The sequence below is a fragment of the Gopherus evgoodei genome, chromosome 4 (assembly GCF_007399415.2).
Source record: "Gopherus evgoodei ecotype Sinaloan lineage chromosome 4, rGopEvg1_v1.p, whole genome shotgun sequence".
Lineage (NCBI taxonomy): Eukaryota > Metazoa > Chordata > Testudines > Testudinidae > Gopherus > Gopherus evgoodei.
The window spans coordinates 116,199,446-116,212,945 of NC_044325.1; the positions used below are offsets into that span (position 1 = coordinate 116,199,446).

Here is a 13,500-nt window from a genome sequence, read left to right on the forward strand (position 1 = left end):
CACCCAGAGACTGTATACCGGCCGGAAAGAAGGCGGGCGGGGCTTGGTGAGCGTCAAAGCCACTGTCCTGGACGAAACCCGATGCATCCAGGAGTACATCAGTAAGATGGCCCCCAAAGATGAGCTGCTGAGAGAATGCCTGAGGCAGCAGCAGACATGGGAGGAAGACCAAGCAGAAGAAGTGCCGTGGCAAGACAAGATCCTGCATGGGATGTACCATCGACAGATAGCTGAGGTGGCTGACATTGGGAAATCCTACCAGTGTCTGGAAAGGGCTGGACTGAAAGACAGCACCGAGGCACTGATTATAGCAGCACAGGAACAGGCACTGAGCACCAGATCCATTGAAGCAGGGGTCTACCACACTAGAGAGGACCCAAGGTGCAGGCTGTGCAGAGAGGCCTCAGAGACAGTCCAACACATAGTGGCAGGATGTAAGATGTAGGCAGGAACAGCATACACTGAACGGCACAACCAAGTGGCTGGCATTGTGTACAGGAACATCTGCACAGCATATGGGCTAGATCCTCCCAAGACCAGATGGGAGATTCCACAGAAGGTTGTGGAGAATAGCAGGGCTAAGATTCTGTGGGACTTCCAGATCCAGACGGACAAGCAGCTACTGGCCAATCAACCAGACATCGTGGTAATAGATAAGGACCAGAAGACAGCGATGGTGATAGATATAGCAGTGCCAGAAGACAGCGATGGTGATAGATATAGCAGTGCCAAGTGACAGCAACATCAGGAAGAAGGAATATGAGAAGCTGGAGAAGTACCAAGGCCTGAAAGAGGAACTAAAGAGGATGTGGAAAGTGAAGGCCAAAGTGGTCCCAGTGGTGGTAGGAGCACTCGGGGCTGTGACTCCTAAGCTGGGTGAGTGGCTCCAACAGATCCCAGGAACAACATCAGAGCTCTCTGTCCAGAAGAGTGCAGTGCTAGGAACAGCTAAGATACTGCACAGAACCCTCAAACTCCCAGGCCTGTGGTAGAGAACCTGAGTTTGAGGAATACACATACCACCCATAGGGGTGAGAGAGGGATTTGTTGTTTTATCTTGACCTTCGCTTTGTTTGCTGTTCTGGAGCAGGGCTGGAAAGCTGCTGATCCAGTGATTTTTGGTTCCTAGCAAGCCCAGCACAATTGAGTTAATTGCTTCTTTGCTGACAGAAGTGAATTCTGCAGGGAAATGGGTATTTTTTTCCCCCTCTTGCACTGTGTACAGAGGATTGTCTTGCTCGGTGAAGAGAAATGTGAGTTATTTTAGTTCCCAGTATGTGCTGGGGACTAATTCTTCTAGAATAGCAGGCACCCCGACCGTTCTGCTGGCTCCTGGTGGGAATACTTCTTTCCATCAGATCCCAAGTTTGACACTGACTCCTCTTTATTTTATAATGTCTTGCACTCTTCCCAAAAAGTTCAAATGTACTAGGAGTCTGATCCAAAGCCCGTGGCAAGACTCCCATTGACTCCAGTGGCCTTTGGATCAGCCTTGTATATTTTGTGTAGTGTTGATGTGTGGTTAAACAGTTGTTCTGTTCCACCCCAGAGGTGAGTTCTTCTGAGGAGGGCTGTGTTTATATTTATACATTGTGTCTCTCTCATCCATCTTTTCTCCAACCACGGAAGTACTGTCACCACTAGGCTGGAACATGACCGCTGTTTAACCCCGTGCCCACCAATGCTACACAGCAGGGTGCCAATTCAGATACTACTTGGGATATTTCTCTCTCACCCACATGGTGCATGAGCTGGTGCTGCCAGGAGTCGAGATCTGAGTGCATTCCCCTGTGCTCTGCCATGCAGGAACAGACTCCCCATGCACCAGGTCACAGCTCCATTTGGCCTGGCTGCCCCTCTGTCTGGCTGGAGAGACGGCTAGGTCACATTTCCGCAGTGGTGTGACCACTGAGCTGGAGCAACGCTTGGGACAATGCTGCCCTGGCCTCTCTCATTTCTAAACTGCATGCCAAGTGCACTGCCCTGGAGATTGCATTGCTAGTTCTGGAAGCCAAGTGTTAGTACTGCCCTAAAGGGGGGCAGATGTGGGGTGAGGGGATTAAAAAGAGATTGACGTAACAGGCAGTTGAGGAACAGAACGTATCTGTCAGAGAGAGAAGTGGTTGTAATGTTACTTTTTTAACTCTCGCCATCACAGTGCGAACTCTGCAGTGACGCTACTGTGGTTCGCTCTTTGGTTTTGAAACCACAGTTCCAGTTGCTTATAGCCTTCTCGAGATCACTGACTCAGGTTAAAAATCCTCATTCTTCGTCTCAAGCTGGCGTGTGTGCTTATGAGGATGGTGTGAAGGCCACCATTCAGCTGTTTTTGAGGATGGAACACAGTGCCTTATGGTTGCAGTTTTTATGACATACGGTATGTCAGGAAATTCAAATGGATGGTTTCCCCACCAGAGTACTCAACCCTGACTCATGCTTGCTAGAAGGTATTATATTTTTACACTAGGTGCAGGAATGGTACATGGTCTCTGCGTTGATAGGGTCAGACTGCCATTGGGGTAAATTAAGTGAGACTCCTCTTGAACTCAGTTGCTCTACCCCAGTTTAAACCAGCTGAGGATCTGGTCCACAATTCCCTGTTTACTGTAGTATTTAGGCGCCTAGGGCGATGCATAGACGGAGCTGGTGGCTTCTAAAAATGGTGTATGCACAGATCCTCAGCTGGTGTTGTCAGCATAGCGACATAGAAGCCAGTGGAGTCATACTGACATACACCAGTGGAGGTGCTGGCCCTATGCTTAGTGTGCAGGTGGTAGTGGGCGGAATCTGCTTGTTCTGGTGATGCTGATAGAACATGGAATGTTTGTTTGACATTCACCTTTAATTGCACACAACCCTGCCTGGCTCCTGAGCGACTGAAAGGGGTGAGGACCTTGCTTCTTGGGCTGCTGTACAATCAGAGGCTTGCTGAATAGCTCTCCCAAGAATTCAGAGCCCTCAATCCAGCGGTGAGGGACAACTGCCCTAGGAAAACAACCACTTCCTCACTGAGGCCTTGGCTACACTGGCACTTTACAGCGCTGCAACTTTTGCGCTCAGGGGTGTGAAGAAACACCCCCCTGAGCGCTGCAAGATACAGCGCTGTAAAGCCTCAGTGTAATCAGTGCTGCAGCACTGGGATCGCGGCTCCCAGCACTGCAAGCTATACCCGTAAGGGATGTGGTTTACGTGCAGCGCTGGGAGAGCTGCGGCAGCGCTTTGAAATTTCAAGTGTAGCCATACCAAAAGTCTCCTAAAACACCTCAACGAAGGGGAGAAAAGGTCCATGTGGACCCAGACTCTCTGCAGGTGACTGTCTAATAATTCAGCGACTCATTGATCATCCTGTGCCCAGGGGGCTTTGAGAAGGAAACTCAGTGAGAAATTCCTTCCTTCATTCTCAAGGGGGAAATCTATCTTTAGTCACTGATAATCTTCACTGTGGCCTTATGCCCATAATCCCCTCCCCTGACATCCTCCCCCGGAGCAGATGTGAAGTAGAGAAATCTGAACAGCTGACATACAGGCTGTGGGGGGATTAGTTGTGGATAGCAGCCTGACTAGCAATCCTGTCACGTCACTGGATAGGTGAATTTAGCCTTGAGGGAGCTTTAAAGGAGTGGGGGGGGGGGGGGAGAATGTTGCTTAGGAGAGGGGAGTGAGGCTATTTCTCATGCTACCTGATTCTTCCCTATGGCATAAGATGCTGACAACTCACTGGATCTCTGAGCTGTGCTAAGTGCACTGTATTTTGTTTGAAGTGGTGGTGCGGAAACAGTGTGACACCTCCATGAGCTCCTTTATAGCCTGGGCTTGAAGGATGCTTTCAAACCATTATTTGTTATTGTAAATCCAGCATTGCTCCACTTAAACCGGTGGAGTTGTGCTGAGTTTGCAACATCTGAGGGTCTGGCCCATTAAGTTAAATATGTGACACAGAGATCTGTTGGCAGAGGTTCTCCTGTTCTTTGCAAACAGCTGTAACCTAAGACCTGACAGATTCACCACGCCAACAAATCTCACAGGCTATTTATTCATGAAGAGTAGCATGTAAGGTATCTCAAGACTCATAATGGTTGCGAGATGTATGCGCGCTTAATGTTTAAGGAATAATGATGTATATTGGGAATATTGAAAGTACGTTGACTAATTTCTGCTCCAACACACACCAGGAGGTACTGTGTCTCAGTGATGACCCAGTCAAACAAAAGATAGTTGTCACCCCTCCCTAATCAGCCAGCAAGGTAATGCAAGGTTCTGTGTCTACCCTTGCCACAGTCAATAGAAAACTGTCAGAGACTGTGACAAACAATTGAAACCATGGAAAGGTAAAAAAGAAACTGCAGCAAGCACGGGTTTGCCCTGCCTGTGAATAGAAACCAGTCTGTTTTCAGTGTCACACAATGTAGGATAAGGCACTTTGTATCCGTTCACTGAAGAAAATCCGTGCCTGGATTTTGGATGCTGTTTCTTGAGAAACCAGCCAGCTCTGCAGTAGACTGAACTTTGGGAGGAAATTCCCTTTATTAGATAGGAAAGGGAACACTTGATAAGTGTAGACCCATGTTCGTGTTTTTTGACTTTTTTTTTTTAATGTAACTACTTGTTTCCAGCACTCTTGTTTCTATTTAAATTTTTATTCATAAATAAACCTTCATTTGTTTTATTATAAATGCTCACAAGTGCTGGGTGGTTTACAGCTAAACCGGGGTACATTGCACCTTTGGGTGCAGGGGGTCTGGGATTTATGTGAGTAGCCAGTGTCAGGGGTGGGAATATCACAGGGGAGCAATTCAAAGGGACTTGGGGATTGGGGTTTACCTCTTGTTAACCGGCAAGGCGAAGGAAGGGCTGGCATAGCCCAGAGAATGTCACACAACATTTATACATCTTATTACTTATAAGACTCTCTTAGAGGCTTTAAAATAAACCTGATATCCCACCCCCACTCCCCAATCACATACTAATGTGTTTTGTTCTTATTCTGCTTGGAAACTGTTCAAGATCCTCCCCTCTTTTGTAGAGAGCTGGAGTTAACCCTCAAAACACAATGGCTGTTGTTAAAGTGTTTGGGTCAATGCAGTGGGATATTGTTATGGTTCTGTTAACAAGCGAATGGGGTTGTATTTATATAAATGCAGCCGTAAGTCTTGCTAACCCAAATTTACTTTGTGTCTGTATCATCAATGGTATCAGTACCACCATGGAATAGTGTGTCAGTGAAATATTGCCATAGAGCCATCAGGAGGAGCAAAAGCATTGCTTTAGAGTAGCTCCCATTAAAAAATAGTGTTTTGGCTGTTTATTTTTCACCATGGTAGATTTTTATAGTAAATATTTAGGATACAGAGGACTCTTTATCAGATTATTATTTTAACTTTTTTTAAGGTAGGACAAATTTTGGGATAACACCTTGACACTGAGTCTCATGTAAATGTAGACAACACCTTAAAACGCTACAGCTGCACCACTATAGTGCTTCAGTGTAGATGGTACCTGTGCTGATGGGATGGAGTCTCCTGTCGGTGTAGGTAATCCAGTTGCCCAAGAAGTGGTAGTTAGGTCAGCGAAAGAGTTCTTCTATTGACCTAGTGCTGTCTACATGGGGATTTAGGTCAGCTTGACAATGCTGCTCTCACCCCTGAGCGAACTAGTTAAACCAACCTAATCTTTTAGAGTAAACCAGCCCTAAGTGAGGGTGCCTGCTATGGCAGTCAACAAACCTCTGGCTGATTTGATTTTTTTTCTTAGAAAACTTTTTGATAGTGATCTTGGGTGCCCATCTTTGGTGCCTTGAGGAGACCTGATTCTCAAAGGGCTGGTGCCCAGCACTTTGTGCACATTAGGTCTCAGTAAGGTGTCTTAAGTTGAACACCCCAACTCAGCAGTTCCTTTTTGAAGTCTTGACTCTGTTTTGTGGGGTTCTGGCTTTTTGGAGGAGGAGAAGGAGAACATATTCCTGGTTGCTGACCTCTGCAGCTGCAGGTCATTAAAGGCTAATGGCCCTGTGGTAACTTCTGGTACTTCTGACTTTCCCGGGAGCTCAGTGGATGGGGGAGCTGTGAGCTCCCCTGCTCCAGAGCAGATTATGCTGGACCAAAACACCTAGCCTTTGACACCAGCTGACTCATTGTGCCCATTACAGACCACCTCCACTTTGCATCCCATCCTGTGCATCAGTGCTGTGGCCCAGGACCATCTGTCCTCTAATTCCATCATGGTGGGGATGGAGCCTTGCATGGTGGGGATGAAGAGCGGGCGTCTCTCTGAGGAACCCAGCTGTCTGTGTTGTTTCAGAGGCACGTTACTCTGAGTCAGATCTTCTGACTGAATCTGTCTTTTGCTGGGCAGGAAGAAGCTGACGCTGCTGAAAGAGATGCTGGCCGGCTGCGGGGCGGGCACCTGCCAGGTGATTGTCACTACTCCCATGGAGATGCTCAAAATCCAGCTGCAGGATGCAGGCCGAATTGGTACCTTGCACATCTCTTCTCTCCTTGTACAACAGGCGGGCAGTGGGGGTTGGGAGAGTGAGACTGTGGGAGAAGGGGAGGAAATGAGTGTAGAGGTCACTGCTTCCTTCCGCAGAGGGGTCTTAAGCTGGAGCAGAGCTTTCCCCATGCTCTTCCTTGCAGGCTTTTTTCACTGGCCTCTTAGAGCCCCCTCTAGTGGCACAAGGAAGCACTTTTCATTACCTGTGCTTATGTCATAGGAGGGGATAGATGGGCTGCTGTGCATGCTGTAGAGATGATCGCATTCAGCTCACGAATTATTAAAACTCATCAGTTAATGCCACAGGAGAAGGGTTTAACTTCCCCTTGTGCTTGTCCTGTAATACTTCCCCTCGGTGTGTCTCACCCTGTTATCCCCTCCTCCCCCAGCCCGTCTCAAGTGGCTTGTCGCCTGTAAAAGTCCCATAGTGCAGTTCATCTGTTTTTCTTGTGAGGGAATAAGAACAAGAGTCAATCGGCTTTTTTTGAACAGCGACCGAAGTTCCCCATGTGAGGCATGCTGCTCTTGCGGGGAGGGAGGGACCATTTCAGTCCTCCTCTTCATGTGGGACTCTGTCATTATCCCTTATCCTCCTCGTCTCTCTGGGTACCAGTTTCCTCTCTGATCTCGGAGCGGAGTCTCTGACTCATGAGGTTGAGAGGAAATTGCAAACTCTCTTGTCAGAGTGAAAGGAGAACTCCTGGTTCAGGGCTAGTGTGCGCGTAATCAGCTCACAGAAAGGGACAAACAAAGGCACATGTAGTCAGGGAATGGAATTCAATTTCAGCTTAGTCTCTAATAGAGAAGCATGGTATCATTTGGCACCTTTGGTGTTCTTTGCTCAGGAGAGGCCTAGGGCTAGAATAGCAAAGGGTGCTGCAGGTAAAGGTCGAGGTTCATAGGCAGAACTGTGGAACCCAGGAGTGGAACCCAGGAGTGGGGTAGCAAGTGGTGTTGCAGGTCAGGACTGGGATGCATTTTCAGAGCTGCAGGGAGGGGAAGAGGGGATCATGAGTACAAACCAGGGTGGTGGTGTGTCAGTTCTGGGATTCGTGGGCAGCGCTGGGGATGGGGAAGGGAGTTAAGACTGTGTAGAAGTCCTATTGCAGCCCACGTGAGACGTGTGACAGAGCTGTTAGTTATGCACCTGCTGTCCACCATGGGTTGGTACTAGTGTCTTCACAGAAATAATGTAAATAGAATAATATAATTACTTAGAACAACAGAATCTGTGGAAAGGAGAGAAGTGTTGCTAAAAACCTAAATCTCTTCTGGAGTCCCACCAGAAATGCTGCATAGGTCCTAAAATCCCCTAAATGATGCCCATCAGGTAGAGTATTAATGGTGCTACTCAGCTGACCCACAGTCGCTCCCACGCATTCTCCCATCAGGAAGTATTTTTGGCTCCAGGCTGCGGCCAGCTTAGATCAGGATTCTTCCAGCTTGGCATCCATATTACCTGTAGGGTTACAATTCTGCAAAGCAGCTAAATTGTCATACCCAGCGTCCCAGGGGAGACTGTATGCCCAGTGTGATGTGTACATAACTGCACGTCCAGGGACTTTCTTCTGTGGAGGTACCATTATGATTACACATGGTAACATCACACCCTAATTGTGGGACCCCATAACTCAAACGTCCCATGAGACCAGAGAGTTATAGTTTCTCTTTTCCTCTTCCTCCCCAAGAACCTTCCCTTGCCAATTTTAATGCAAACATTGCTCTGGGGTGTGTGTGTAAACTGTTTACAGGGGGTTTGAAAAAGATTACCACTACTGTGAACAGTCAAGGCCTAGTTTCTGTGTTGCGATGCAGAGTGTATGTATGGGAGCTGCAGAATGGCCTAGGGATCGACATGTGCTCCATCTACTGACCAAAAAGTAGAAGTTCATTAGGGCTTGAAAGGTAATGGGAGATAGGTAGCATAGTGCATAGATCTAGGGTACTTTATTTCAGGGCGCTATTCAGTTTTATTTTAATGTGGTTGTTTAAGGAAAGGTATTAGGAATGAGCATTTTTTATTTTTAGGGTTCTTTGGTGGCCTTTCCCCTCTGAAGACCTGTGTCCCAATAGGTTTTTAAGTTCCTGTTGCATTGATCTCTTGTACTCAGCTTAGTCTATAGCGGTCAGTTCTCCACACCACGCAAGCCTGGCATGATTTACCATGTCTGCCTAGGAGAGACCCAGGAGTGGAACTGCAGGAGCGATGTTACAGGTCAGGACTGAGGTGTGGTGGCAGAGTTGGGTTTGAGCTTGGCACTGGTGCTGTGCAGTAATTGAAAGTTGTGTTTTTCATAGCACATGTTTATAAATAACACTGTCACTCCCATGCAGCGGCCCAGAAGAAGCTAATGGCAGCACAAGCTCAGCTCTCCTCCACCACTAGTGCTGGGGCAGCAGAGTCAGTAGTGGAGACACGGACCACGGCGACGCAAATCACCAGGGAACTACTTCGGAGCAAAGGCATCGCGGGGCTTTACAAGGGCCTTGGGGCCACGCTGCTAAGGTAAGGTTGTGCTTGCTGAAACTCAGAGCACCTTCATGTATAAAAGACTGAAGTAATCCTCCCAAACCCTGCTCCTTGCGATGGTGCTGCTGCTGCACTGGGGACTGTTTACTGGATAACTCTATTATCATCTGGGTCATTAGCAAAAATGTGTGTATCCAGCACCCAATTCTCCTCTCCCATAGATCAGTGTGATACTGGAGTTCCCCTGGTGTAGAAATGAAGTACATGAATGGAGAGTAAGGCCCCTAGTGCTTTTGTGTTGGGCAGAGAGAAAGAATGAGAATTCTTTTTAGCCTGCCTGCCTTCTAGTCTACATAGGTTCTTGTACTTCACTGATCACTGTAGTTGTGCATGCAGAGATGTGACTGATATCTGTCACATGTTGTTAGTTCTCTCATCCTCTGCCCTTGGAAAATATGTGCAGTGGAGTGTTTTGTTTTGGTAGGGTGGTTTTTGTCTTGCTTTGCTTTGTTAATACACTTGTGGCTCTGTATTCATGTTAGAGTAGGCAGGTTATAAGAAATGCACCTTGCTCTTGGAGCAGAAGGTGGTGAGCCTTGTGATGGTCCTTAGTGCCTGAGGAGTTCGTTCCCCAGTCTCGGATCAGCCCTTGGGAAAGTTCCATCTTCCATGCAGGCGAGCTTCACCCTTATTGTAGAGACTTCCATTGGGCCAAGTCTTCCCCCCGGAGCCTTAGGTGATCTTTTGGCTATCCTGGGCCCCATCCATGGAGTGCCTTGAAGATGTTAAGGACTGAAACTTTGAGCTTGATTTGATCCATAGGAAGCCAGTGTAGAGAGTGGCTCTGTCATAGCTCTTATCTTCTCAGGTGACTGACTCACTAATTACTGGTGGTAACACCCAATGGGACTCACTGGGCAGGAGGAGGAGGGACTTTAAAACTCGTTTAAAAAATGAGAACTCTGGACATGCTGGGCCAGATCCTCAGCTGGAGTAAATAGGCGAAGCTCCCTTGGCTCTGGCAGAGCTGTGCTGAATTATACCTGCTGAGGATCTGCCCTCTGACTCTTGTCTGTGGGATATAGAGACTGCAGAGGGAATGTCCTTTTTTTTTCTCAAACCCCCTCGCACGTCATTCCAGTAGCTGGGAAAGAGGCCTGGCCTGGCACCATTGTTGACCTGTGAAGCTCCCAGTCCTTCCTGCCGTGACTGGCTGCTTGGTCTGGTGGTGCAGCTTTGCTGATCATTCTTCTCCCCATCCCTCCATTACAGAGATGTCCCGTTTTCCATCGTTTACTTCCCGTTGTTTGCGAACCTAAACAAGCTGGGCCAGAAGAGCCCTGATGTCAAGGCCCCGTTCTACGTGTCCTTCCTATCCGGGTGCCTGGCGGGCAGCACGGCAGCGGTGGCTGTGAATCCGTGTGATGGTGAGTCCTGAGTCGAGGGAGAAGCTGTCAGCCTGAGGGTTGTGACGAGGAGTTTCACGGACACCCAGTCGCAGAACTCCCGCCCCCTCATGGGCAGTGGGTACGATGAATCGAGTGAGGAGGAGGAGGAACTCACCACTTATGGTGGCTGTATTGCCATGATGTTGGTGTCAAACATTGAAGTGGCCCCATGCCCCCTTGTAGGATGAGATGTGGCATGGGGAACAGGGTGAAGGACTCAAAGGGAGTCCATGTCCCCAAGCAGCCCCAGAATCAGCCAAACACTGGGGGAGTGTGGGAAGGAGATGGCTTGTGTGTTAGGGGGACATCCCTTATGCCTCCATCTCACCCATGCACCCCTCTGTGTAGTACCAGAAGAGCGAGCACTGACAGGGCCATTCTGTGTAGGGGAGGGGAAGTGGCAGGATCTCCCTTTTCTCTCCATAGAGAGGTGGGAGAACTGGAGGCTGTGTGTCCCTCTGGTGAGCTGAAGGAACTAGCAAGGAGATAGGCTCACAGCCCCATGAACTCCTCAGCCAGATTTGAAAGAATCCTTATGTCACAAGCCTGGAAAAAGGCATAAGAATACTCCTGGGGGAATTCTGTGCCACTGCGTGTGTGCAGAATTCACCTCCGCAGATTTCTTCGCTTCCCCACAGAAAAATGACTCTTTTGGACAGGGAAGCTGTGAGAGCAGTCAAGCACCACTCCCTAGCAGCGCAGGTATGTCGTTTCAGGCACCTGGAGTAGCTGGTGGAGAGGTAAATCACTGCAGGGCTGGGGACACCCCAGCCAGTGGCTCCTACTCTGAGCCGGAATCAGCTGCTAGACTGGGCTGATTGGAGGCAGGAGAGGATGGGACTTCCTCTTCCCCTGCAAGGAGTGGCTGGGGCTGTGTCAGACCCACCCCCAGAAACTTCCCCCAGCTGCAGGAAGCTCTGCATCCTCCCCTGCTTCCTGTTCCCATAGCTGCGCAGCTGCAGGGGGGAGGGGTCATTATACAGGCAGCTGCTCCCCCCATATGCCCAACCTCCATGCATCGAGACCTCCCATACCAGACACCCCGTCAAGCCTCATCCTGTACACTCAGAACCCCCTAGCCTTCCATACCTGAACTCTACCCCACTAAACCTCAACCCTGCATCTGGAGCCCCCCTACACCTGGACCCCGTGCACCCAGACCACCCCCCCCGAGCTCCCTACACTCAAACCCCCACCCTGATGAGCCCCACCCATTGCACCACCCTTAGTCCCCACGTCCAGACCCCCAACTAGCTCCGTCCAGAATCCCACCAAGCCCCTCTCCCCCAGCACCCAGATCCCCCCTGCTGGGACCCCCACACCCAGACCTCTCTGCTGAGCCCCAACCACTTTCACCAGGAACCCCCGCAATGAGCCTCTGTGTACCCAGATCCCCCACACACCCCTAGACCCCACCGCCTCACTGAGCTGCCTGCACCCAGATTGTCCCACACACAATCCTCTCATCCCCTACCTGGGCCCCACTGAACCCCTTCACATTTGGATCCTGCCTGGTTGAGCCTGCCTGCCCCACACCGGGTGCAGAGAGGTAGGGCCCTAGGGTGTTTCTGGGGCAGGCCCAGGCCTTGTGCTGTGTCAGGGTCGGGTGCAGCCTCACCACTGAGTCTGTGTCTCAGGGGTGGAGGGTGGAGAGGCTACAGGGTGATCTCCCACCTTTGTGCAGCCAGTGACCAGTGCTCCCCACTACCATGCTGGAGCCTCTGCATTTATTAATTGACAAATATAACTTGCAGAATTTTTTAAAATATTGTGCTCAGAATTTATAATTCTTTGAGCGCAGGATGCCCTCAGGAGTATAAGAGGGAGATCTCTGAGGTCAGAGCTCCCCCACCGTCCCCCGCAAACTCAGGAGAGAGAGCTTGCCCACTGCTTCCAGCTGAGAAGGAGTGGAGCTTTCCCTTTACCTCACCCCCTGCTCAATGGAGTGCTTGGTGCGTGTGTGTGCGTGTGTGTGCGTGTGTGTGCGTGTGCGTGTGCGCGCGCGTGTGTGCGCGCGCGCGTGTGTGCGCTAAACCAGATGGAGGGGGGACTCTCGGTGCAGAGGACCAGAAGTGGCCATTATCACGTCTCTGTGATAGATGTGTTTCTGTGTAGAAACCATTGTGTGTGTGTGTGCATGGTTCGCACCTTTGTGTATTCAGGCTTATGTAAAACCACTGTGAGCACCTGGGAAGCCATTACCTTGTTATCTATTAGACTGTGTATGTCTTCCAATAACACCGCTTGGTCTCGCCTCTGTCTGCAGGGCTGACCTGTGAGAAACAATAGGAAGTCATTTTCCCTCCCATAATCGTATATTACCAAGATTTAAGAATGACCAGTGACTGGGAGTTTGTTTTTGTTTGTTTGTTTGTTTGTTTTTGGTGCCTCAGTTTTTTGGAGTGCCCAATTGCACACTGGGCTGACTTTCAGAAAGTGCTGGCCTTTTGAAAATCTGGCTCCTTAAGAGCTCTGGACACCCATAAATCAGAGTCAGTGTGGAAAATCGTGTTCCTTGTGTTTTGTGTGGGGATTTTAAAATCCATTTGTAAAGGAACAGTTAAGATTTTCCCTAGTTTTCTGATATTCTGATTAATCTCATCTGTGATCATAATCCCAGAAATCTGAATTTGGCTTTGCTAGACCCTAAATGATCACTCTTGCCTACTAAAGCTTGTAATTGAATCTTTGGGAGGGAAAGAACCAGAGGCAGCCCATGGCCTGTATGAATAGGGTTCTTAAAGCTTCTTTTCTCCTTCTCTCTGTCCTCAGTAATCAAGACAAGGCTGCAGTCCTTGAAAAGGGGAGTGAATGAGGACACATACTCAGGAATCCTAGACTGCACCAGGTAAAAGGTCTCCTCAATGATTACCAGAAGATCTGGTTGCAATGTGTCTGTTACAGGCATCTTTCACTGCCTGCTGCTTGGCAATGGGAGGGAGTTGAGGCACCAAGGGCTTCTTTTTAATTGTTTTATCTGAAAGCCTAAAAGGGTTTTATCCTGTCCTTGGGGAAGGCTAATAGGGAAGGGGTCCACTTCTACCAGAAAACCCCAACCACCTCCTTCCCCAAAAAGCAATAACCTCAGAAACA

The 13,500-nt window shown here is 49.1% G+C and overlaps 1 protein-coding gene across 3 annotated transcripts in view; it reads left to right on the forward strand.

Annotated features, from left to right (window-relative positions):
- The window catches only part of SLC25A22 (solute carrier family 25 member 22), a 131,014-nt gene that overhangs the window by 78,002 nt on the left and 39,512 nt on the right, over positions 1-13,500 (forward strand). For all 3 annotated transcript variants that reach the window (XR_004000122.1, XM_030560676.1, XM_030560675.1), the window contains 4 exons: positions 6,352-6,470; positions 8,824-8,995; positions 10,232-10,386; positions 13,180-13,255. Coding sequence is in view for 2 of the 3 variants with exons in the window: in XM_030560676.1 (XP_030416536.1) it covers positions 6,352-6,470; positions 8,824-8,995; positions 10,232-10,386; positions 13,180-13,255 (522 nt within the window). In the remaining variant the exon portion in view is untranslated. The remainder of the gene's footprint in view (positions 1-6,351; positions 6,471-8,823; positions 8,996-10,231; positions 10,387-13,179; positions 13,256-13,500) is intronic.